General features: G+C 34.9%; 5 protein-coding genes across 7 annotated transcripts; 4 read left to right on the top strand and 1 right to left on the bottom strand.

The window, feature by feature from the left end:
* The first annotated feature begins 97 nt into the window (after positions 1 to 97).
* LOC123195764 (probable auxin efflux carrier component 1c) lies at positions 98 to 4,093 on the top strand. The gene is made up of 6 exons (XM_044609592.1): positions 98 to 1,615; positions 1,698 to 1,944; positions 2,038 to 2,123; positions 2,423 to 2,580; positions 3,353 to 3,429; positions 3,792 to 4,093. Exons 1-6 carry the CDS (start codon positions 430 to 432, stop codon positions 3,856 to 3,858), a joined length of 1,821 nt encoding a protein of 606 aa, XP_044465527.1. The 5' UTR covers positions 98 to 429; the 3' UTR covers positions 3,859 to 4,093.
* Positions 4,094 to 8,179: 4,086 nt separating this feature from the next.
* LOC123196686 (pentatricopeptide repeat-containing protein At1g03100, mitochondrial) lies at positions 8,180 to 11,786 on the top strand. 3 transcript variants are annotated; one of them, XR_006497718.1, is made up of 3 exons: positions 8,180 to 8,397; positions 8,702 to 11,159; positions 11,412 to 11,786. XR_006497718.1 is itself a non-coding variant. In XM_044610763.1 (2 exons), the coding sequence occupies exon 2, from the start codon at positions 8,713 to 8,715 to the stop codon at positions 11,059 to 11,061; it is 2,349 nt and encodes a 782-aa protein (XP_044466698.1). In that variant the 5' UTR covers positions 8,180 to 8,397; positions 8,702 to 8,712; the 3' UTR covers positions 11,062 to 11,703. The 3 variants fall into 3 exon arrangements, 1 of the variants encoding a protein (XP_044466698.1); XR_006497717.1 differs by having other exon boundaries at positions 11,380 to 11,786; XM_044610763.1 differs by having other exon boundaries at positions 8,702 to 11,703.
* A 3,709-nt stretch (positions 11,787 to 15,495) lies between these two features.
* Positions 15,496 to 19,099, top strand: LOC123196963 (phosphoethanolamine N-methyltransferase 1-like). Its single transcript, XM_044611126.1, has 12 exons — positions 15,496 to 15,751; positions 15,852 to 15,964; positions 16,383 to 16,520; positions 16,629 to 16,766; positions 17,089 to 17,232; positions 17,314 to 17,424; positions 17,525 to 17,666; positions 17,814 to 18,094; positions 18,222 to 18,383; positions 18,488 to 18,541; positions 18,637 to 18,711; positions 18,800 to 19,099. The coding sequence occupies exons 1-12, from the start codon at positions 15,730 to 15,732 to the stop codon at positions 18,896 to 18,898; spliced, it is 1,479 nt and encodes a 492-aa protein (XP_044467061.1). The 5' UTR covers positions 15,496 to 15,729; the 3' UTR covers positions 18,899 to 19,099.
* A 687-nt stretch (positions 19,100 to 19,786) lies between these two features.
* Positions 19,787 to 21,589, top strand: LOC123195465 (ribosomal RNA small subunit methyltransferase-like). Its single transcript, XM_044609173.1, has 3 exons — positions 19,787 to 20,044; positions 20,230 to 20,541; positions 20,668 to 21,589. Exons 2-3 carry the CDS (start codon positions 20,236 to 20,238, stop codon positions 21,430 to 21,432), a joined length of 1,071 nt encoding a protein of 356 aa, XP_044465108.1. The 5' UTR covers positions 19,787 to 20,044; positions 20,230 to 20,235; the 3' UTR covers positions 21,433 to 21,589.
* A 1,288-nt stretch (positions 21,590 to 22,877) lies between these two features.
* On the bottom strand, positions 22,878 to 24,840 carry LOC123195801 (tubulin beta-5 chain-like). The gene is made up of 3 exons (XM_044609643.1): positions 24,373 to 24,840; positions 23,870 to 24,139; positions 22,878 to 23,783 (listed from the first exon to the last, which is right to left on the bottom strand). Exons 1-3 carry the CDS (start codon positions 24,764 to 24,766, stop codon positions 23,110 to 23,112), a joined length of 1,338 nt encoding a protein of 445 aa, XP_044465578.1. The 5' UTR covers positions 24,767 to 24,840; the 3' UTR covers positions 22,878 to 23,109.
* Positions 24,841 to 25,645: the final 805 nt, after the last annotated feature.

Below are 25,645 nucleotides of genomic sequence, written 5' to 3'. Positions count from 1 at the left end.
CAAAATGCCTTTTTCTTTAATTTTTCAACTCTTTATACTTTTGTTTGGCCATTGAAGCTAGAGCCTCCCCATGTTATTGTCTAATTATCTCTTCAAATCCAAACACTACTTAAAACAAAAAGGATAAAAACAAAGAGAAAAAAATTTTAAAAGGCAAATTCTCTTGCTTTGGGGACTGCAAGTGCAAGCTTGCTCACAGCTCTCAAAGCTGAATTCTGAAAAAAAATTCCTCTTCCTTCTGCCTTATTACCCACCAGGCCACCACTCCAACACCCCATAAACACATGCTCTTCAGTTTCATTTGTCTTCTTCATCATCATCACGTCCACCATCTTCAAAACACCTTCTCTTTTCTTTGCTTATTATTCTCTTTTGTGTTTTGAGTTACTCAAGTTTGAGCTTTGAGTTGTTCAAGTTTCATCACCAAAGATGATTACTGTCTTAGATTTTTACCATGTCATGACTGCAATGGTTCCACTTTACGTGGCCATGATCTTGGCTTATGGCTCTGTAAAATGGTGGAAAATTTTCACTCCTGATCAGTGCTCAGGCATCAACCGTTTTGTTGCTCTCTTTGCCGTTCCTCTTCTTTCTTTTCATTTTATTTCCACCAATGATCCCTACGCCATGAACTTTCGGTTCATTGCTGCAGATACTCTCCAGAAACTCATTGTTCTTGGGGTTTTGGGAATTTGGACAAAGGTGAGCAGAAGGGGTTGTTTGGAATGGACAATAACTCTCTTTTCTTTATCAACTTTGCCCAACACTCTTGTTATGGGGATTCCTTTGCTTCGAGGAATGTATGGCGACTTCTCTGGGAGTTTGATGGTGCAAATTGTTGTGCTTCAATGTATTATTTGGTACACTTTGATGTTGTTTTTGTTTGAATATAGAGGTGCCCGGATGCTCATTTCTGAGCAATTTCCTGACACTGCTGGCTCCATTGTTTCCATTCATGTTGACTCTGATATTATGTCACTTGATGGGAGGCAGCCTCTTGAAACTGAAGCTGAGATCAAAGATGACGGGAAACTCCATGTTACTGTGAGAAAATCTAATGCTTCAAGGTCTGATATTTTCTCTAGAAGGTCTCAAGGCCTATCTTCAACAACTCCTCGCCCTTCAAACCTCACCAATGCTGAGATTTACTCCCTCCAATCTTCAAGAAACCCAACTCCTCGAGGCTCAAGCTTCAACCACACTGATTTTTACTCCATGATGGCCGGTGGACGCAGCTCAAACCTTGGAGCTGGTGATGTTTATGGTTTATCAGCTTCAAGAGGCCCAACTCCGAGGCCTTCCAATTATGAAGAAGATGGCGCTGCAGCCGCCACCGCCAAGTCAAGGTTTCATCACCACGCACCTGGCGGCGCAGCCCATTATCCAGCTCCAAACCCCGGAATGTTTTCACCTACTGGGTCCAAAGCCGCCGCAAATAATGTTGCTACTGTCAAGAGGCCTAATGGTCAAGCTCAGCAGAAACCTGAGGAGGCTTCAAGAGATCTTCATATGTTTGTTTGGAGTTCAAGTGCTTCTCCAGTCTCTGATGTGTATGGTGGCCATGATTATGGAGCTAATGAGCAAAAAGATGCTAGATCCATGTCTCCAGGAAAAGGTACTTGTCAATTCATTTAGTTTAGCTTCATTCTGATTATACTTAGTTTTATTTTCTCAATCAATTTGATTTGTGTTTTCAGTGGAGGGTCACAGGGAGAATCATGAAGGACAATACATTATTGAGAGAGAAGAGTTCAGTTTCGGGAACACAGGAATGAAGAACAACCACCATGAAGGAGAAAAAGTTGGAGATGGAAAGCCTAAAACAATGCCACCAACAAGTGTAATGACAAGGCTGATTTTGATTATGGTCTGGAGGAAACTTATCAGAAATCCCAACACTTACTCAAGCTTGATAGGCCTTACATGGTCAGTAGTTTCTTTCAGGTACATTAAATCTGTCACTTTCTGCAGATTTAAAATCTCTTTTGTTTGTGCTTTCAATTCAATGATCACTGGTTTTGTTTTTGTTTCTTGTAGGTGGCATGTAAAAATGCCTGCCATTATAGCAAAATCTATTTCCATTCTGTCAGATGCAGGCTTAGGCATGGCCATGTTCAGTCTAGGTCAGTGATAAATTCCATCAAACAAAACTCTTTTACTTTTTTCTGATCCTTTCTCTCTCTCTCACACCTTTTCATAATTAAATTCTGTAGCAAAGCAAGCCAAAACACGTAGAAAGCAAAGTGAGAGTAACAGTAATGGTCATAATAATAATGGGTTGTGTTGGGGAAGTGGCGGAGATGATGAAAATGGTAAAAGAATTCAAAAATAAAGAAAAACCCACCAAAATAAAAAGGAAATATGAGTCTGACAAGTAAAGATTTTACAGTAATGGGGATTTTTTTGATGGTAAATACGATAGGTTTGTTCATGGCTTTGCAACCAAGGATCATAGCGTGTGGAAATTCCACTGCAGCTTTTGCTATGGCTGTGAGATTCCTTGCAGGTCCAGCTGTTATGGCAGCTGCTTCCATTGCTGTTGGGTTGAGAGGCGTTCTGTTACACGTTGCCATTGTTCAGGTCTTTCTTTCTTTTATCTCTTCTCCTTGTGCTTCCTTCTGACACTACCAAAAATCTTACTTAGCTCACAAAGCTTCCAAACTCCTCACTTTTTATTAACTATTTTCCTCCCCCGGATAACTTTTTTATTGCCTTCTTTTTTCTTTTTTCTTTTTTGAATGTTTGAAGTAGCTCTGACTATTACGTAGGTACTAGAGTGATATGTGTACAAATCATAATACATTAATTTACTTGCAACTGTTTATACTCAATTATACAAAATTTTATAGTTGATATTATTATATTATATTATATTATATATACACCTCTTAAGAGTTATTATCATTCATCACCCTTCAAAACTTATTTATAACATGAAAAATCTTAACCATATACATCTCAAATATTTTCATTATGAAGACATTGCATATTTTCTTGAACATAGTACAAGTATAATGAGGCCATGCCCTTATAGAGGGGTAGAGCATAAACATTGAATCTTCTTGGGAAGATTTTTAAATTGGGCGATAAAGTATTGATTGGTATAGTGAGTAAAATAAAACAAGTGAAGGGAAATAGTAAATAACACAGGATGAAACAAAGCACATGCATTGCAAAGAGCACTATAATTAATGAATAAAATTATACACGTAACTTTTCTTATTAATTTATTTATACGAATTGAAGTGACAATATGTCAGTCTCTCTATCTGATTTTCTGTTCGTTTTGTGCCATTTCTAAACCCCTTTTTTTATGGTTTCATCTGTTTTGCTTGCAAAATCTGAAAAACAGGCAGCTCTTCCACAAGGAATTGTACCCTTTGTCTTTGCTAAGGAATACAATGTTCATCCTGATATTCTAAGCACTGCGTAAGTATTTATATTTTCTCAATGGTGTAGTGATATCTCATCTTAACCATTCGATCATAATTAACAATAAGCTAGATGGGAAATAATGTTATATTTGTCTTTGAGGCATCACTATACTATTTGATTTCTCAGATTATAATCTAGTAATGACCTAGACGGAGAATATCGCTGTTTGTATTATTGAAGTGGTATTACTCCATCGAAGGGGAAGCCATTAGATTATAATATAATCATGATCCGGACGGAAAGTAATTTTTATTATATTATCAATATACCCGGATGTTGTTTATGATATTATAAATATAAATCTTGTCTATTATAATTTTTTTTCCTCACTAACTTCAATTTAATTTTGGTTTTAGGGTTATATTTGGGATGCTTATTGCATTGCCCATAACACTTGTTTACTACATTTTGTTGGGGTTATGAAGTGGCAAAAGTTATCGATTTCTCTTTGGAAAGGCCTTAGGGTTAGTAGAGCATCCACAAAGGAAGTGGACATTGAAACAACAAAGAGAAGGATCAATTTGGAATATTTTTCTTTAATTCCTTTTTATTTGTTTTTCCCCTTCTTGCTAGTAAAATTGTAAAATCATGTTTGGTAGTTGGTTTATAAAAATGTATTTCTCTACCTCAATTATAATGAATTATCTTTTGCATTGAACTGAGTGACGTGTTGGGTGATTTTGAATTAGAGATAATCACATATTTATAATTAGTACCTATAAATATTCATCCGTTAATATATGTAGTATTACTTTATTGAATTTCGAGAATTATGCCATTCAATTCGATGCACCACAAAGATCTAAAAAAATGAAAAGGAAAAGTGATCATCAATATCCAAGAATGGGTTGATTCCACAATCCCCTTGCATTTTACGCATAATTGTTCTGTTCTCATTGCCAAGATAATAAGCTTTCCTTCTCTTTCTTTCCTTTTCCTATTTCTTTAGTCTTATGGATAATATAAAAGTTGGAATCCGATGGTGGGTAATTAAGTTCAATCAATTTCAAGCTTCTTTCTCCTACAAAATTTGACTTTGCATCCATGGAATAATAGATCATCAAAATCCTAAATACAAAATCAACACAATTAACTCATATAAATATTTAAGTTATATTCATGACATCAATTACTGTCATTAATTCAGTGTAAATTCAACAATTTATGATTTATCGCGGCAACATGAACAATAACTACCTTCAACTTTTCTCTCATAATTCATTCAAGATTGTAATAGGTTGATGATCGTTAATCGAATTTTACCCAAATTAATTAATAAACTATTAAAAGGAAAAAAAAATCTAGCTTTTATAATGAGATAGTGCAAGAAGGGACCCCCCATTACAAAATGGGGGCTTGATATGATTTAGACCTCTTTGGAATATTGGGAGACAATAGACACATCCAAAGTTTCTTCTCCTTTTCATCTCCCTCTTATTCTTTCTAGTTACACATTTTACCTTTTTTCTTCGCCGTTTCTTTTTCTCTTGTTGGTATATGTATGATGCTTTTCATATAGAATAAGAGTAACATCGTATACAAATATTTCTTATTAACTTGTATAAACAATCATATCACCTAATTATATGTTATTATGTCAATTAGTATAAATAATTAGTTAGTAAGAAATTAATATTAGCATATATAGTACACTCATATATGGTAAGAAACAATCATATCATTAATCACATGTTACATTTACTTACATTTTTTACTAATTTATCCACCTAAACTGGTGTATTTTATTATAATTAAATGATACAATTATTTGTTTTATATCTAATTTAAAATCAATTCATTATATTAAAATAAATCAGTTTGCTAATTAGGATTATTCTATTTATATATATGTTTTTATGTTACGAGACATCATATTAATTCTCTTAATTATTAATTAATTAAGGAACAATTCAGCCCATTTTGTAATTAGGTGTAAAACAATATCCAACTACTCATCTAAGTTCAATCACAATCGATAAGTATTTTGTGCTTAGTGCTTGTAGAGTCACTTTGATTTGGGCATTTATAGACTTAGTTATTTAATTTCATCTATAAATTGATGGATGACTCTAGCTCTATATCAAGAGTAAAACATAAAGCATATCATATGAAGAGTGCAATATTGTTAAATTAAGGTTCAAAATTTCAATCAAACTTTTAAAGATAAAACATCTGGCGTCATTCCATTTGAATCTTTGAATATACATCAATTACATTCGAAGAAATAATCAAATTATATGTGGTTAGTGCTTGTAGAGTCATATAGCTTTTTGGGGCACATGTTTAATAAATAAATTAACTAGATTGATTGAATAAGATGGGAGTGAATTATAATTTGATTTCATGCATGGATTAGTAGTTATTGATGGAGGACTCTATAAAAACCAAGAATATATAATTAAGACCGGCGGCATAAAAATACAAGAAGAATATGTCACCATGCATTATAATTAATTAGAAAAAAAAATGTGCAAAAAATTATTGTACATTTGATTCTAAACTTTCTTCTAATCGATTGCTTTCATGAAAATAGAGGGCAAAAAAAGGCATTTTCAATGGTTGAGGTCAAGATTCTCCTCCATTATGTTGCTAAATCTTGAAATACAAAGAAATTTAATATATATAATTATATATTATTTACTGAGATGATCTTTTCACTAGGTGGAGGCGAAGATTTTCTTTGAGAGCTTGTTTTTCTTCTTTCTTTTAGAATTTTTTGAGCAATGTTTTTAACTTTTTTTTTCATTATCTTCAAAGAATTTTGATTACTTTTTGACCTTAAGAGTAATGCATCTTCTAAAAGATGGCGTGACATTAGATCCTTACAAAATTTCCTCCAAATAAATCATGTATTCTTTTATCTTTATGTCTGATTAATATTTTTAACCATTTCTCTCTTGGATGAGATGAAGTTTTAGAGGAATTATCAAGAATGAAGTAAAAAATGAAGAAACTTTTTCTTCTTTTAGGTAGAGAGATGATGAAGCAAAAGAAGGTCAGAGGACTTATCCCCACCCAAACCTAAATTCTCATCTCTTAATTTTGAAAACTTTATTTTCTCACTTATAAGCAATTAAGTCTGTTAGTTTTAATACCTAGCCTAGGAGTGAAAGGGTTAGTTTTTAAGGTTTAAAGGAAAAAAAAAAGATAAAATTTTAAGAAATTAGAGTTTCGTTAGCTTTAACTTCTTATAGGTAAGTAAATAGAATTTTCAAAATTAAGGGGTGAAAACTTAAGAAGATAGTATATTTTGGTTGGGAATAAGTTCTTTGGCCGCAAAAGAATATAAAACTATAATAATGCACGCACTTGTATGACAATGGCTGAGACCAAAGAATAAGGCAATAAGTATGAGCTAAATGCATAGTGAAGGAGGTGAAAGTACGTATAGATGGACATATTAAGCAAAACAAAACACTAAGAGATGAAGGGCGCAATGGGCAGTGCAGTAGCCACCCAAAACGTCAGCGTTGTCTTTATCACCTTTGAGAATAAACAAAGAGAGAGAGAGAGAAAGATGGAGAGTCTCCAGCGTCTGTAGGTGAAGGTGAAGGGTGGCTAGCTTACATGCATTTTCATGTCTCCCACTAACCGGTGTTCGGTCGGCCATTTTGTAGACAAACCTTTCTGGCTTTCTTACGTCTGTATATGCCTTCGATCCCTTTCCTTTGCCTCTTAATATTTGTTACATTATACACTTTTTTTTTTTTTTTGTCCCTCATATTGGCACTTTCTCTGTCCTGGACATTTTTATATAGATCCTTTATGATAAACTCTAATACATATCTTTGTGGGTTTTTCGTATTTACAATATTATAAACTTGCGTTGTGGACGTTAATTTTGCGTTTGTTTGTAAACCATAAATACCTTACCCTTTCTAGGTTTCCATGTTTACAATTGCCTTGCGTTCCTTTTGATGTTTGTTTTTCATACAAAACACCTTGTGGTAGCATAGTTTTCTGGCCTATTCATTATATTATACTTACACATAATATGTCTCTACGAGAGTGTTAGATTTGATATGGATTGAGACTGAACAAGACCCACTTTATGATTAAATCAAATTTAAAAAAGTTAGTTTAAGATTGAAAAAATAAAGATTTGAGTTTAGTTCGAAAATAATTTAAATTTGGATTTAATTTGAATCAACTTAAACTTAAATATTTAAATTACTTCAAATCCAATTTATTTATAAAAACAAATTAAATCATTAGACTCAAACTCGATTTATTCAATCTGAGTTTAAATTTAAGCTTGAGCAACTCAGAGACAATTCAGTCAGAGCCTCCAATGGGATTATGCTTCATAAACTATTTTTTTGAAACAATGTATAGTGGGATTCTTGATTTGATATTTTTGTGAATTGAGTTTGCTCGCAACTTGTTTGGATTTGTGTTGGGCTCAACTAACAACTTGGTGAAATTTGCAAAATATGCCTTGCACAAACTAGGTGGAAATGCATCCAAGAAGCCCAAAAGGTAAGAATTCGTTTAGTAAATTAGCCCATGATATTATCAGATCTAAATATTTCTGTTATAAAAAAGGTGTTAAGGTAGACTTCAGCGTAATCAAATGACGAGGGATAGCTCGATTATGACTAAAATTCAAAATAATTAATTTGAAATTAAACTTAGCTTATTTGAATTACCAGAAAGGAGAAAATCATCGAAGCAAAAGAAGAATTCTCTGTGAAACAAGCTTAAGTGCCGCGACGTCCCTGTTATATGATGTGGTGTGGGGTTGAACAATCCACTTAATTGATAGTGGTATGGGAGCTTCCTGTTATATTTTAAAATGTCAGGGGATATTTAACTTTAGTAAATATAAGAGGATATAAAGGAAAAAGTACTTTTACATTTTTTTTAATCAAACACGTACCATTTCCAACTAGTGCCGCCGCCGCCGCCGACGGCACACGAGGCCAGCGCTAGCTTCAGTTGCTCCAGTTCTTCTTCAAATTGGTTCGTCTTCCTCTAATCATTTCGAAGTCGTTCTTGTTAATTTTAAAAGTTCCATGTGTTTGTTTCTTCATTATCTCTGTCAAATTACTATAGGAATAAGAACGTTCTTCAATTAGGTCAAAAATTTAAGTGATTTTATTAGAGAAACATGTATCTAGGTTCCAATGATGAGCTAAAATGTAATATAGGTTATATAAATAGAGTAAATTCAATAAAATTATCAATCTAATGCTTTACACGAAATTCTGTTATTCGTTCAGGGTTTTGATCATAAAGTTTGATTTTTGGATCAATTTCTGTGCAGGATTGAAAATAATGATTTTCATGAGGAGATTGAGGCAACATATGTTTTCTTTACTTACCTATGGGGGTTATAACTCTGCTTGGATTTGGCAGCTCCAATTTCAGGAGAGTTTGAGTTACCTAACAATCCATGAGTCTGCTGGGTATTCTTCGAGGTACTTAGGTTTTAAAACTGGTGTCTTGGTAAACCTGAACAGATTTGCCATTGGAACTCAATCTTTTTCGAGTTTGGCTGGGACAATCTTGGTCCAGGCTCGAGACCCTGCAAAACTGAGTATGGAAATAGAAAATGCTGTTGATGAGCGTAGATATGCTGATGTTTGGAAGCTTTTTGAACAACACATGCAGATGGATGGGTTTCCTCGAAAAAGTGTTGTGAACAAGGTTATAACAAGTTTTGCTGGAAGCCTTGAAAGTACATGGCTTGAGAAAGCTTATAGGTTGGTGGAACAAGCTTTTGAGGAAAGTAAGCAGAATTTGTTTGAAAAGGAACCTTTGATTTATCTCTCTCTTGGTCTTGCTAAATGTGGTTTGCCATTGCCTGCATCAACTGTTTTGAGGAAGTTGCTAGCAACAGAACAATATCCTCCTGTGAGTGCCTGGTCTGCAATCTTGGCCCACATGTCACTTACAGTTTCTGGAGCTTACCTTGCAGCTGAGTTGATTCTTGAGATAGGTTATTTATTTCAAGATGGGAGGGTAGACCCTCGTAAAAAGAGCAATGCACCTTTGATAGCTATGAAGCCTAATACCACTGCTTTCAATGTTGCTTTGGCTGGGTGTTTCTTGTTTGAGACTGTGAGAAAAGCAGAGCAGCTCCTTGATCTTATGCCTCGAATTGGTGTAAAAGCAGATGCAAACTTATTGATCATAATGGCACACATATATGAGAGAAATGGGCGGAGAGAAGAGCTGAGGAAGCTTCAAAGACATCTAGATGAAGCTGTTCACCTAAGTGATATTCAATTTCGACAGTTCTATAATTGTTTGCTTAGTTGTCATTTGAAGTTTGGAGACCTTAATTCTGCTTCCAAAATGGTTTTACAAATGCTGCATAAAGCAAAGGAAGCACAAAATTCACTTGCCGCTTCTATGCTAACACACGATGCTGTTGGAAAAAATAATAAGCCCCCTTTAGAGCAAATTTCTGTTGAAAATCTGAATCATGGAATATCAGATGGTTTTGATGGTAGTAGAATAATTGAAATCTCTATAGTTTCTTATGAAGAGTTCACCAGAGACCGAAAGTTTACCTATCTTGAGGCAGAAGTGAAGAGAATACTTGAAACTTTGTTATCTAAGTTGCAGACACAAGTTGAGTTGATTACAACCGAGCATGGTATTCTCCGACCAACTGAAAGAACTTACATTAAATTGGTTAAGGCTTTTCTAGAAGCTGGCAAGACAAAGGATTTGACTCATTTTCTTATTAGGGTAGAGAAAGAAGATTCATTGGTTTCCCATGATGATTTGGCATTGGACCATGTCATTAATTTATGTATCTCACTTGGGTGGTTAGATCAGGCACATGATCTTCTTGATGAGATGCGTTTGGCTGGGGTCAGAGCCAGTTCCTCAGTATACGCTTCCCTTTTGAAAGCTTATATTGAAGCAAATCGAGCAGGAGAAGTCACAGCACTTTTACGAGATGCTCATATTGCTGGAGTGCAGTTAGATTCAAGCTGTTATGAAGCACTAATCCAATCACAAGTTATTCAGAAAGATACCCAGGGAGCTCTCCATCTTTTCAAAGAGATGAAAGAGGCTAAAATCCCAAGAACTGGTCACCAAGAATTTGAGATGCTGGTGAAACGATGTGCAGAGAATTGTGAGGCAGGAATGATGGCAAAGCTCTTACAAGAAATCAAGGAAGGGCAAAGAAATGACTATGGTGTTCATGACTGGAACAATGTTATCCATTTCTTCTGTAAAAAGAGGTTGATGCAAGATGCTGAGAAGGCTTTGAAGAAGATGAGAAGTCTGGGCCATCTCCCAAATGCACAAACTTTCCATTCTATGGTCACTGGGTATGCTGCTATTGGGGGGAAATATACCGAGGTAACAGAGTTGTGGGGTGAAATGAAATCTTTTGCTTCTGCCACCTCAATGAAGTTTGATCAAGAACTCTTAGATGCTGTACTTTATACATTTGTAAGGGGTGGATTTTTCGTTCGAGCAAATGAAGTCGTGGATATGATGGAGAAAGGGAATATGTTTATTGACAAATACAAATACCGAACCCTCTTCTTGAAGTACCATAAAACACTATACAAGGGCAAGGCTCCCAAATTCCAGACAGAATCCCAACTTAAAAAGAGAGAAGCAGGATTGACCTTTAAGAAGTGGGTAGGGTTGTATTGATGAAATTTTTTGAGCTTTGACATGTTTTCTAAAGATATTACTCATTGAAACTTCAAAGTTGCAGTTCTTGAGAGAATAACTTGTTCACTGACAAAGCTGTAAGTTGCTACCTTCAATACTATTTGCTACACTCTTGTTTTATTGAAGACAAGTTTTTCATATCCTAAGACCTTTAAATCATCAAAGCAGCAGAGCCTGAAATTTTTTTCCTTTCTTTATTTCAAAATTATGAGTTATCTCTTTCTAAAGACGAAAGTTTTGAATTGGTAAAGAGAAGTGAGAAGTGAGATTTTTTTGGTTCCCTATTATTCTTTCTAGGTATGGAAATAATTTAATTGAAATCAAAGCAGTGGCTGGGGAGTTGAAGATAGTGCTAAAAAGAGATATCTGATATCATTGAAGATCACAGATGGCTCTCAAAGTTGAAATATGCAAGGAGTAAGAGCAACAGGAACAGAGACATGTTTCTGGAGTCTGACAAGCATTTGAGCAGGGTTTAGTCTAGGGATAGAGAAGCTCCGGCTTGAAAGAAAAGTAGGAGACTAATTTGCATAAACCAGATGGCAGGTAAAATAGCTTGTTTATGTTGCTGTAAACCATGGTACAGATAATCACAAAAATTTGGCTGGTAATTTTGTGACATGCTTTTTTATTCTTTTCTAACTAGCGAAGCTTGCCTCTGAATAATTTCTGATCATGAATGATATGTGATTTTGTGGAATTTATTAGCTTGGTCATCTGGTTGCTGAATTGTCCATTTCCTAACTCTGAGACAGGAAGTCCCATTTATAAAAAAACAATAAATAAAATTATACATACAAACAGTTTTTATTGGCTCATATATATAAACCAATATGACAACATGTGATTGCATATTCCTTCCAATGTATTGAATTATAACATTCAACTTTTGTAATCAACTTCATTTCATGAGATTTCGGAATTTAGGATCCAAAATAGGTCAATTGCATTACATAGTTCATAGTTTGAGGATTTTACATTGTCACAACCATAAGAAGGCAGTAAGATGGAAAAATATTAAATCCTTCATTATCTTTTGTGAGAACTTGAAACTTGTTTGGATGCATGTACCATTGGATTCGAGTCAAGTTGATACCCAGATTGGCTTGATCGATAACTTTGACAAATTGAAGTAAATAGAACTATGAAAAATAATTGATGGGTGGTCACTTAAATAGTGATTAGTTATTCATAATTAATTAAATAACCTGTGTAACATAAATAGCTCCAATTCAAATTAAGTCAATTCAAATATAGTGAATTATTGGAAATTTGTTAACAAATTTATCTTTTTTCCGTGGCACTTTTTATTGATTTCATCAGTTTAAACATGTTAAAGCTCCAATTGGATTTTACATATCCGAATCAAATTCGAAGTACTCTTTTTTGGGATATCTTGGTTGGAATTAACCATAAACTGGTAAAATAATGATACATCGGTGTAGATGGTATTTAATTATTTTATGTAGTATATACAAAGGGAAGGGGCCACCAAAAGATTCAGAATCGAAGGTGGGCCAACTCAAGAATCAAACAAAAATAAAAGTCCAGACAAAAGTTGTTGTATGGGGACGAAATTGAGACATTTTTAATTATTGAGGGCTTGGGAAAAGAACAGAAGTCACATGGCGATGGGGGGCCAATGAATCATTTTGATTCCAAATTCACCTTGGCCGTTCGCAGCATCCCTAAAATAATTATCTATGTTGGTGGTCACAGTGCTTTTATATCTTAATATATTCGCGTTAATAATACAAAAAAGGCCAAAGGACAATGTCCCACCCAAGGTATCCTTTTTGTGCATATTCCCACATGTTAACTTTGAAAAGTCCATTTACCTACCCATGAGCTGTTAAAAAAATGAATTCAAGGGCACAATCGTTATTTTATCTGTAATATTAAAAATAAATTAAAATTTAATCCTCTTTTCCCCCCCTAACCCCTAAAAACTAACCATTTTCCCCTAGACCAAGTTTTGAAAAATAGTATTCCCCCCCCCCCTAGGGTTTAGTTTTCAATTCCCGATGCCAAATCCGGCGCCATCGCCGACGACGAAGCCTTCTCGACTCACCACCATGCTCCGACGGCTTCTCTTATCTCCTCTAGAACGTTGATCGGCTCAGATCTAGCGTCGTCTTCGTCTGGAAAGTTGAAGAGCTTCGTTAAATTTAATTGTTCATGGATGGGTATTTGGTATTTTCAAAGTTAAAGAAGGGGAACTTGAGAATGTAGCATACCTTGGGTGAGAAATAGTCCTTTGGCCTATAAAAAATATAAAATAAATTCAATAGATCAAAATGAATAATATGACAATAAAAGAAAATTTAATTTCGGGCAAAAGAGTATTTTCGACCCAAAGTTTATTGAAACTCTAAACTAATACCTTTTAACTATTAAAAACTCAATTTTTTACCTATAAATAATTAAAATTAATAAAACCAGTTAATTAGATATATATGTAAAACTTTAAACATATTATTTACTTAGTTAAAAGCCTTCCATTCAGAGCTAATAAGAAGAGCAAATTTTACTAGTTTTCATGAGTTTCTCCACCAACAATTCTTGTCTCTTATTCTTACAAGAGAATATTACCAGTAAGTAGAGATTTAGATTTAGTACATTAAATTTAGGTTATCTTTTTATATAATTACATAAATAAGTCTTTTTCTTATCTTATAAATACAAGATTAGACAAGTAAAGGGAATTTTTTTACAACTCATATAATCACTACAATGGAATTCTCCATGGACGTAGATAATATAATAATGGACATAATATCTTTTAAATATTTTAATTTATATTTACTTATAACTCACCCAAACATTTTAAAATATGAACTATTTGAATTTTAACTAAGGTTTAATTCAATTCAAGTCAAGTTTGAATCGAATTCAAATTGACATTAGTTCAAATCAAAAGAGCTAATTTAAGATTGATAAGTTAAAATTCAAACTCGATTCAAAAATATTTTAATTTTGGATTTGATTTGAGCATGCTCAAACACGATTTGTTTATGAAAACAAGTTTTATTAACTCATTTGACTAGATGACATTTTTTTATCATTTTTTTTTTTAAATTTCAAGAACATAAATGAATTTTATACTCTTTCACATTAAATTTTTCTAGTGAAATTAAGTTTTGAATGAGAAATTATAGTTTAAGAATTAAAATAAAGTAGAAATTTATCTCTAAAAAATAGGTTATAAATTTAGTATTAACTGTATTAATCTATTGTTTTATAGGCTGTTGTTTATTTTCATTTTCCTTTAATATATTTAATTTTTTTAATAAATATGGGATTTTTCCATTGTATTAAAGTGTGATTGTATATTAAAACCGTAAATTTTAGGAATCTTAAGAAAGTTCAGGGTTAAGGGGTACTCAAACATGGTAATTCAGGGTCACATGTGATTCAGATCCAAGGGTCGGGGATTTGTCGTCTTCTCATCCCTATACAGAAATGAATAAAAGCCTGCTACATCAGGACAAATTTCCAACAAAATCAAATTATTGGTGACACGTGGAATCATTTGATTCCACCATTTGACAAGCAATCACCCCAAGCCGCTTCACCTAAAAAAAGTCAGTCCGCCTCCCTTGGAAACCCCAAAGCCAAATCATCCACGAACTCTTTCAACTGGTAACTTTACGCCCCTTTACCGACAATTAGGGAAAAAATAAATTTCCTCATATCCAAGTAAAAATTACGTTTATCAATCAACATTTTTAGATCTCAGTTACACCTTAAATCTATCCAAGAGTTTATACGAAGGCAATCAGTTTGATCAATTGGACAAATGATTAATATTAATATAATATTATTTAATATTATAATATAATATATATTTAATATCAAAGAGGTTTTCGTCGATGACTGCTCCTAGGAGAGCTACTTGAAGGAGACCGCCCCAGAGAGGAATAGCCATTGCCTAGAGGTCACCGGAGAGGAAAAAACGGTACCAGAAAATTAAATCTGAAAAATTAAAAACTCTAAGAGAGAAAATATTGTTTTTTAAAACTTGAATTAGAAAAAATTGTTAGTTTTTAGAGTTTAGGGGGGAAATTAAATCTAATTTAAGTTTATTTTTTATAATATAGATAAAATAATGATTTTATCATTGAAACTGTTAATTTTAACAGTGTACGGATGGGTAAATAAGATTTTCAAAGTTAAATGAGGAAAAACTTGGGAAATGTGCATACCTCGGGTGGGAAATAGTGCTTTGGCCGAAAAATAATATTAAATTCTGTAATTAACAGTTTCGTATGAATAGGTAATTAAATAATTTTAAATTAAAATAAATTATAAGAAATTTGTCGGAATTAATTAAAAAACGTAAAAAAAAACTGGAGGGGTAAGGTTACCGAGGCTAGTATACCGGAACCTCACGGAGTCTATAAAAGGAAGTTAGCGCTTTGCTAGAAGCACGAAAACTGAGAGATCTTAGGGAAAGAAAAGATTATCGCTCTTTCTGATGCAGCAACGAGGGAGAACTAACAACCGTAGATGCAGGAGTTTTTCTAGATCTCGTCTCGCCATTGAGGGTTGCTAGTCTCCAATAGTCGTGTTCTCTTGTCTTGACCGAAATTTTTGAAAACAAATTATTCAAAAAGGAAAAAAAAAAACCTTATATCTTTCTTTGAAATGGCGGCTCAAGGGGAATGCGGTGTGTTTATGAACTTTTGAACCTTATTGAAATATTTTCGTTTATATGTTATTGGATCTGAAGAGTTTTTTTTGTGTTTTTACTGTTGTGATGTTTGTAGGAGAACGCGAGTTTCAGAAGAACTACTGGATTGAACACTCCGCGGATTTGACCGTGGAGGCTATGATGCTCGACTCCAAAGCCGCTGATCTTGACAAAGAAGAGCGTCCTGAAGTAAATTTCTGTTATATTTTTGTTCTCGCTATCGTCTTCGTTTTCCGTTTTCTCGTAATGTCTAAAGGAAGCTTCTGTTTTCGTCCTCGAAATGTTATGATAACACCATTCAGATCAAATTGTTTGAGAGTTTCACATGTACATACGTCCTCAGTTCGTTATTTTGTCATTTTTTCTTGTCAATAACAAAATTTTGCGATCTGCTATCAACTATTGTATGCAATGAGTTCATGTCGTGACTCCATAATCAATTTTTGCTAATGTAAAGCACCACAAACAAACTGACGTATTGGGTGATCTAATTGTTATTTTATCTCTAATTCCACTCAATTATTTAAGACATACTCTTAAATGCGCAGCCATAAGTACTAGTATTTATATAATTGGTACCAGATCTGAAAATAATTTGGTCGTACAGGTGCTCTCTCTACTTCCATCATATGAAGGAAAATCGGTTTTGGAGCTTGGAGCTGGAATTGGTAGATTTACTGGTGAGTTAGCTAAGAAGGCTGGTCAGCTTATTGCTGTGGACTTCATCGACAATGTAATCAAGAAGGTAATGGATCTTTCAGTCGTATTTTTATGATATGTTTTCAATTATTAGAGATTATTTTTATTATGATGAGGTGTGTCTAAGTTTTTTCTTTCCATTTTCAAATTGCAGAATGAGGAAGTGAATGGGCATCATAAGAATGTCAAATTCATGTGCGCTGATGTGACATCACCAGACTTGAAATTCTCTGATGAATCCATGGACTTGATATTCTCAAATTGGCTGCTTATGTACCTTTCAGATAATGAGGTCAAGATCTGTATCATAAGCTGCTTCTTTTGTTAAAATGAATTGCTATATAGAATCATATACCTTCGCTTTCTTGTGATTTTAGTGGAGCACATAGAATATGTATGGAGAAATAAGTTTAACTGCTGTTATATTCTAGAAACTAACTTTTTAGTCCTGCAAATCTAGTGTACTAAATTCTTAATTGTATTTTTCTTTGAGTTGCTTCTCTATAGACTTTGGAATCACAATTTGAAACTCTTTTTTTCTTTTCCTATATCTTTTCTCTGCTTCTAAAGTACCAAGAATTTTCATATGGAAAATGGTTTTATGTGAAGTGCAGGTGGAAAAAGTGGCAGAAAGGATGGTTAAATGGTTAAAGGTTGGCGGCTACATTTTCTTCAGGGAGTCTTGTTTTCATCAATCTGGAGACAGCAAGCGAAAGCACAACCCAACCCATTATCGTGAACCCAGATCTTACACAAAGGTGTCCTATTTACAATCTTCCTCTTTTAGTTGATCAATGTGTTAGCTTAAATATTTGGCACTGATATCTGTTGTCCTGCAGGTGTTTAAAGAGTGCCATATAGCTGATGGTTCAGGAAACTCCTTTGAACTCACATTGGTTGGCTGCAAATGCATTGGAGCTTATGTGAGAAACAAAAAGAACCAAAATCAGGCATAAACTTTACCATCTTGTTGTTTATAATTCCTGTTTCTGAGTTTCAGTTTAGAATGAATTGATGACAGCTTGTCCATAACATGTATACGTGTTTCAGATTTGCTGGATTTGGCAAAAAGTAAGCTCACAGAATGACAGGGGTTTCCAGCAGTTCTTAGATAATGTTCAATATAAATTGAGTGGAATTCTTCGTTACGAGCGTGTCTTTGGACAAGGTTTTGTGAGCACAGGAGGAATTGGTAAGCCTCTTTAACATTCACATGGTTTGAAAATCACTGGAATTTGATATGGAACATAGAAAAAGGATGATTAGAATTTGTACTTTATACAAGGTTTTGGGTTAGTATATTTCTTGTTTTTGATGTCAAACATTTGTCTCTGATCAGAAACAACTAAAGAATTTGTGGCAAAGCTGGATCTCAAGCCTGGCCAGAAAGTTCTAGATGTTGGCTGTGGCATTGGAGGAGGTGACTTTTACATGGCTGATAAGTTTGATGTTGATGTTGTTGGAATTGATCTGTCCGTGAATATGATTTCTTTTGCTATTGAACGAGCCATTGGACTCAAATACTCAGTTGAATTTGAAGTAGCTGACTGCACTAAGAAAGAATATCCTGACAACACATTTGATGTAATCTACAGCCGTGACACAATTCTACACATTCAAGTAAGATTGCCTCTCCTCTTCATGTGCAACAATCAAATGTTGAGTTATATAGAAGCAGCTTCAGTCTTCTATGTTAAAAAAAAAAAAAAGCTCATTGCCCATTAATATATGCACAATATTTTGCCAGGATAAACCGGCATTGTTCAGATCTTTCTTCAAATGGTTGAAGCCTGGAGGCAAGGTTCTCATCACTGATTATTGCAAAAGTTCTGGAACTCCATCATCAGAATTTTCAAAGTATATCGAGCAGAGAGGATATGATCTCCATGATGTAAAAGCATATGGCCAGGTATTTTAAGCAAAATTAGTTGTGATTACTTATCTTTCCTTCTCTTATTTTTTTAATTTTTTGTTGACATTGTAAACTCTTTTTTTTCTTCAAATTGTTTGCAGATGCTTTGGGATGCTGGTTTTGTGGACGTCATTGCAGAGGACCGTACTGATCAGGTTTGTATGAACCTATGTATGTATGCTGTGTATATTTCTATTTTATAATTATGCTGGTGTTGCTGTCTAAACGGGTTGTTTTTGTTATGGTTCAGTTCATAAAAGTTCTGCAGCAGGAACTTGATGCAGTTGAGAAGGGGAAGGATGCATTCATCCATGACTTTACCCAGGTATATATTTTTTATGCCTTGGACATTTGTCCATTTCTTGTTTGGTTGATTGTATTCACAGTTAAGAGGGTGTTGTGTGAATTTACAGGAAGATTACGATGAAATAGTTGGAGGATGGAAGGCAAAAGTGATTAGGAGTTCATGTGGTGAGCAGAGATGGGGCCTTTTCATTGCCAAGAAAAATTGATTTCTAGTTGTGTTTACGTGTGCTTTATGGGCTTTGATTTGTTTTTTATTATGGTTTCAATTTGGTGGTGACTCTGTTTCTAGTGTCGTGACTTGTGAACTGTAGTATTGTCCTTTGTTTGTTATTTTATTGTCTTCGTGATTTTTGAACTAGAGTATTATTGTCTTAATAAAAGTGTGGTGGATCGTGTTTCAACTTCAATAATATAATTATTTCATCTACTAACGTGACATTTACCAAAGATGTAATTCCAATTTACAATCTAGTTCAGTTCAGTTTTTATAATTTCTGAATAAATTTATTAATACATATATATTATTATTTTTTATTAGTATTATACTATATTATATATATGATACATATATCATATATCATTCAATTCCATAATAATGACAAACTTTTTAATACTATTTTCAAAAATGAATTATACCAATTGATCATATCAATTCAATTAAAACCTAATAATCAAAATCTAGCAATTGAATTATGTGTTGATGTCAACATCTCGGTTAATTGTAAAGGAATACATTATTATACCACTACAATTTTGTTGATAAGTTGAAAGTAAAAAATTTTACAATTATTATTAACTTAAATCCATAAAGAATATGATCACATTTCATTAGACTATAATTTTATTTTATTAAATATTATTATTATAATATGTATTTAATTTATCATTAATCAAATTATCAAACTTATCAAGAGTTAAGATCAATCCCATGATACCTACGCTAACTAATCACTATGAATCATCCAATTCACCATCGAAGGGAGGTAATAGATAATTTCTAATGTATGTGGGCCTCTCAAATATTTCTTAAACCTCAGGTTGGTAAAAATAATCTAAAACTAAAAGCGAGGTAAGCCCTGCCAAGCCGACACACCACGCCGGCTACTCCTGCTTATGAAAGCCCAGATATAAAAGCACAAAACTTGATAACCCTACACACTGCTTTGAAAAATCACTGCATCTAACCCCCCACCAATTCACGCTCGCAGCACTTCCGCACACGCCGCCCACTCTTGTTGCCCTCTTAACAATATTGGAAGCCGCCCCGACCCCCTCCAGAAGCCCCTCCAGCACGCACCGCGACGCGAATCGCCTGCCACAAACCTGCAACTCATTCACCGGAAAGAGAAAAAGTGAGTAAAATTGAGCTTCAATTGCACAATTTATTGGTTCATGCTCTGCAACATAGATTGAAAGCTAAGCAGTTCAAGATTGAATCATAAGATTTGAGTTCTGAAAACCCTGTAGTAAAGATTGAACTTTTAGTTCGAGATTGAATCAGAGCTGAAAACTTTGAGTTTCTTGTTTCTTTCACCAGCAAGCAATGGCGGGAGGCAAAATGAAGAAGGAGAGAGCGAAGCACACAAGTGCTCCTTATCAAGGAGGCATAACGTTCCACAAATCGAAGGGTCAGCACATCCTCAAAAACCCTTTGCTGGTGGACTCCATTGTGCAGAAAGCTGGAATCAAGAGCACTGATGTCATTCTTGAGATCGGTCCTGGTACTGGAAATCTCACCAAGAAACTTCTTGAAGCTGGCAAGATGGTTATTGCCGTTGAGCTAGACCCCCGTATGGTTCAAGAGCTTGGCCGCCGCTTTCAGGGTACCCCGTTTTCAACTCGTTTGAAGGTACTTGTATCTTTCATCTTTCCCATAAGAAATTAAAACTCTACCACCAGACAGTTCAATTCTTAGTTTAAAGGTTGATTGTTATTGAATATATTTTCTGAAATTTTGGTATTGTAATATTCACAGATCATTCAAGGCGACGTGTTAAAGACTGATCTTCCCTATTTTGATATATGCGTGGCAAACATTCCTTACCAAATCTCATCACCGCTCACGTTCAAGTTGTTGTTTCATCAACCTGCCTTCAGATGTGCAATCATTATGTATCAGAAAGAGTTTGCGATGAGATTGGTTGCACAACCTGGTGACAAGCTCTACTGTCGGCTTTCTGTGAATACCCAACTCTATGCGCGAGTTTCCCACCTCCTCAAAGTTGGGAAGAATAATTTCCGTCCCCCACCTAAGGTTGATTCCTCAGTAGTTCGAATTGAGCCTAGGAAACCACGCCCACAAGTTAATCCGAAGGAGTGGGATGGATTTATACGGATGTGTTTCATAAGAAAGAACAAAACCCTTAGCTCAATCTTCAGGCTGAAAAACGTCCTTTCATTGCTTGAGAAAAACTACAAGACCCTTCAGGCAATACAGTCCTCACTGAGTGCTTCTAATGGCAGTCTTGATGTTGAATCAGATATATTAAGACTGGGGGATTCTAAGGAAGATCAAAAAATGCAGATGGATGGTGGAAGTGATGATGAAGTGGAGGTGGAGGATGATGATGATGAAGAAGAAGAAGTTGATGCAGAAGGTGAAGTGTCTGGTTTCAAAGATAAGGTTTTGGCTGTGTTGAAGGAGGGACAATTCGAAGAGAAGAGAGCATCTAAGCTCACACAACAGGAGTTCCTATATCTGCTTTCGTTGTTCAACAAGGCTGGCATACACTTCTCTTGATGCCAGAGAGTCATATATTTTATGTATATGTCAAGCATACCCAATTTTGCTTAGAATGCTTTCAAGTCTAGTAAGTGGTCATCTTAAACCTTTTTCTTAAATTGTTGTTGGCACCTTGATCATTTAACTTGAGTTGTGATTTGCCCCGTTCGACTAATCTTTATGATGTGAATTAGTCATGTGAAAGGAGTTATCATTACATATGTTGACATTTGAAAGATGTGAACTTCAACCTTTTGGAAGATCTTCAAACCTATTATGTATCTTGTTTTGAGACCCAGACCGGACCTTGATCCAATCAATGGGGCAATCTGTGTTTGTCCTGGTCTAACTAATTTGACAAGAAGCCTGACTGGGACATCAACACCATCAATATAATACAAGATTGAAACTAAATGTTCTATTAGATAAAATAGAATAATGTATAATCAAATAGAATTATTGTTTTGTGGTGTGGTGCATATCAACATGACCATTAAGCTGGATTAATTTGACAGTTGAATCATGACACAACGGTATCTATCTGGTCCAACTGTGGGTTGATCTGGCCACCAGCATCGCGCACACCATAGTTATCTGCTGTTAATCCTACCATCATCTCCGGTGTGATGGATAGTATCAAGTTTAGTGTTGCATGACCTCGATAAGCTGGTATTAGCAGCACAATTCAGTTTCTGCTTTTGTTTTCTTAATTTTAGTCGTTTTAATACCTCATGGAATTACCTTGTTAGCCTAAAACAGAGACCTGGTATTGGTCTTGTTAGCTCACAAATTTCTCAGAGTCAAATTTGCTTCGCACTAGTCACAAATTTGTTTGAAGATCATGAAAGAATTTTTATTTTTTGGCTTTTAGCTTCTCATGTGGTCAATAGTGTTTGATTTTTCATTGTGATTCCATTTTCTTTAACATTTAAGATTTAGTATGTGTGTATATATATATTGCTTGTTCATAGGAAATATAGTTTCTGAATCACTCTTTAATAGTTATGCGAAAGAGATATGCTGTTTGGCTACAAAGACGAAACCAGGGTTAGGCACAAGATTCCTTTAAATGAACACCGTCTAGATTTGTATTTGAGTAAATCCAAATCGTCCCGACTAGTCGAACCAGTTTGACCAAGACTTAATGGTTAGTCTGATCCAAATTGATGTTTAAATGTACTTTAACTATAAGATTGGATTGACTTAGAGATTAACTTGGTTAATTGTGTCAAGATGTAGTTTAACCATAAGATCAATGTAGTCAAATTTGAAAAGTTTTGCAATTAGTAATGGATATACATAATATATCATCGAACCACACTTCTGTTTAGTTAAATATTGTTGCGATGCAATCACATTAGTCAAGACCTATTGCAGCACCTTGACCGAATCAAGGCCTAGGTCTAGTATGAAAGCATTGGTTTTCTGTTTCCTAAAGATCTTCAGGTTTAATGAAGACTCAGTTTCAAACTCAGGTTTATAAATGAAAGTAGATAAAACAACCGAAGTACATGAACATGATCTTCTCTTGAAAGAGAAACAAATTAAAACCATTAATTTGCACTCACAGGGAATCAAATTCATCTGGGAAGTCACTCACTCACTGAAAACACTCAACACCAAGAGAATCTACTATTGATAGAGCTGATGAAATGTTGCACTCAACATTTTCAGCATCAGAGCTGGTGAACACCTTCAGTTCTCAGTGCCAGCATCTTCATCTTCATATTCTACATCTTCATCAACGGTGGCATCCTGATACTGCTGATACTCAGCAACAAGATCATTCATATTACTTTCTGCCTCAGTGAATTCCATCTCATCCATTCCTTCTCCAGTGTACCAATGCAGGAAAGCTTTTCTTCTAAACATGGCTGTGAACTGCTCACTCACTCTCCTGAACATCTCCTGAATCGACGTCGAATTACCGATGAATGTCGATGACATTGGCAGCCCTTTTGGTGGGATGTCACAAACGCTTGATTTCACATTGTTTGGTATCCATTCCACAAAGTATGAAGAATTCTTGTTCTGCACATTTATCAATTGTTCATCCACTTCTTTTGTGCTCATTTTGCCTCTAAACAATGCTGACGCTGTGAGGTAGCGGCCATGGCGAGGGTCGGCTGCACACATCATGTTCTTGGCATCCCACATTTGTTGAGACAATTCCGGGACTGTGAGGGCCCGGTACTGCTGTGAGCCTCTTGATGTTAAAGGAGCAAATCCCACCATGAAAAAATGAAGTCTCGGAAATGGGATCAAGTTCACTGCTAATTTTCTCAGGTCAGAATTTAGTTGCCCTGGGAACCTCAAGCAACAAGTTACTCCACTCATTGTTGCTGAAATTAGATGATTCAAGTCCCCAACTGAAAGAAACAGAAACATTTATAAAACACACGAATGAGTCCAGTTTGACCTGATCTGAATATTCAAGAGTTAGATATATACTTACAGCTGGGAGTGGTGAGCTTAAGAGTCCTGAAGCAGATATCATAGAGAGCTTCATTGTCAAGGACCATACATTCATCAGCATTTTCCACCAACTGATGAACAGAAAGTGTGGCATTATAGGGCTCAACAACTGTGTCTGATACTTTTGGAGATGGAAATACTGAGAATGTCATCATCATTCTGTCTGGATATTCTTCTCTGATTTTTGATATAAGCAGAGTCCCCATTCCTGATCCGGTTCCTCCCCCAAGTGAATGACACACTTGGAACCCTGCATCCATCAATAAGATTACCCTATTTGTTATAAGATTCATTTGGTTTAACTATGAATCAATCTAATCTAATAGTTAAAAGAACTTTTAACCCTAATTTAAACATGATTTGACAGTGATCTTGGTTGATTCGACCCAAGTTTTAAAACGGTAAAAACTTCCAATGAATTAACAAATTGGGCCTAGAATATTATACTGGAAAATTTAAAGACCATAAAATAAAAAAGAGTACCTTGCAAGCAGTCACAATTCTCCACCTCTTTTCTCACAACATCAAGCACAGAATCAATAAGCTCAGCACCCTCAGTGTAATGGCCCTTGGCCCAATTGTTCCCGGCCCCAGACTGCCCAAACACGAAGTTATCAGGCCGAAAAATCTGACCATATGGACCCGTTCTAACACTGTCCATAGTACCTGGCTCAAGGTCCATGAGCACAGCCCGTGGCACATACCGGCCGTTACTAGCCTCATTGTAATACACATTGACTCTCTCAAGCTGCAAATCAGAATTTCCGATGTACCGACCAGTGGGATCGATGCCATGTTCATCACAAACCACCTCCCAAAACTTCGATCCAATTTGATTCCCACATTGCCCTCCTTGAATGTGAAGAATTTCACGCATTTTCTCTGGCTAAAAAGTCTGCCACAAAGGGTAGAAGTGGGAATAATTTGTTACTAGAGTCTCTCCTCTTTTAAGGGCTTGATTTTGAATGAGTGGAAGGTTAAAGGAGTTCTTTATATAGAGTAATTGTTTGTTTGTAACGGATTGACATGAAAGAGACATTTGAAAATGAAGGGTTAGGATTGAGTTTGATTGATTGATCGAGGGTGGAAATTAGACCGTCTGGTAAGAGAAATATATGTCAATGGCTGCCAAATGTAGTAGTTTGATTCGGCCAAGCCGGCTTAATAGGCCTTCAACTTGGAGAATGTGACAAATGGACCAACTCTAATTTGAGATTCCAATGGTTGAAATCAACTATAATTTACGGTTTATATGGTCTTAATGATCACCTAAATAACATAATTTGCAATTTTATCCTTAAAAATGCAACAAATTCACTATATTTTTTTAAGAATTGGGTTTAGTTGAATCAGAAATAACAATTATCTGTTGCATAATATTTTGATGGGTTAGCCTCCTCGAGATTTATTAGTTTGGTATCCGCCTGTCAGACTGAAAGCAAAGAAAAGAAAAGAAAAGAAAAGAAAATTGGCTTCCTTCACTGTCTTACAGAAGGTAGTAATCATTAAACAATAATGAGAAAAAAAAAAATAGAAGGCTTATATAAATAAAACTATGAAAGACATAAAGGTACTCAAATTGGAGAATTGAATGATTTCATAATAATGAGCATGTGTGAATGTGTCTAAAATCTTCAAGCTATACTTCTTCTGCTCCCGAATACGACACACATTTCAGAATTCTGGACCACCATTACAAGTTATCGATGGCATCTTTCAGGAAAATAATATGAAGGAAAGAAGTTTCAAAGATTCC

Source organism: Mangifera indica, chromosome 14 (genome assembly GCF_011075055.1).
Source record: "Mangifera indica cultivar Alphonso chromosome 14, CATAS_Mindica_2.1, whole genome shotgun sequence".
NCBI lineage: Eukaryota > Viridiplantae > Streptophyta > Magnoliopsida > Sapindales > Anacardiaceae > Mangifera > Mangifera indica.
Note: the sequence above shows the minus strand (reverse complement) of the source record. Positions and strands in the feature narration are given on the sequence as shown.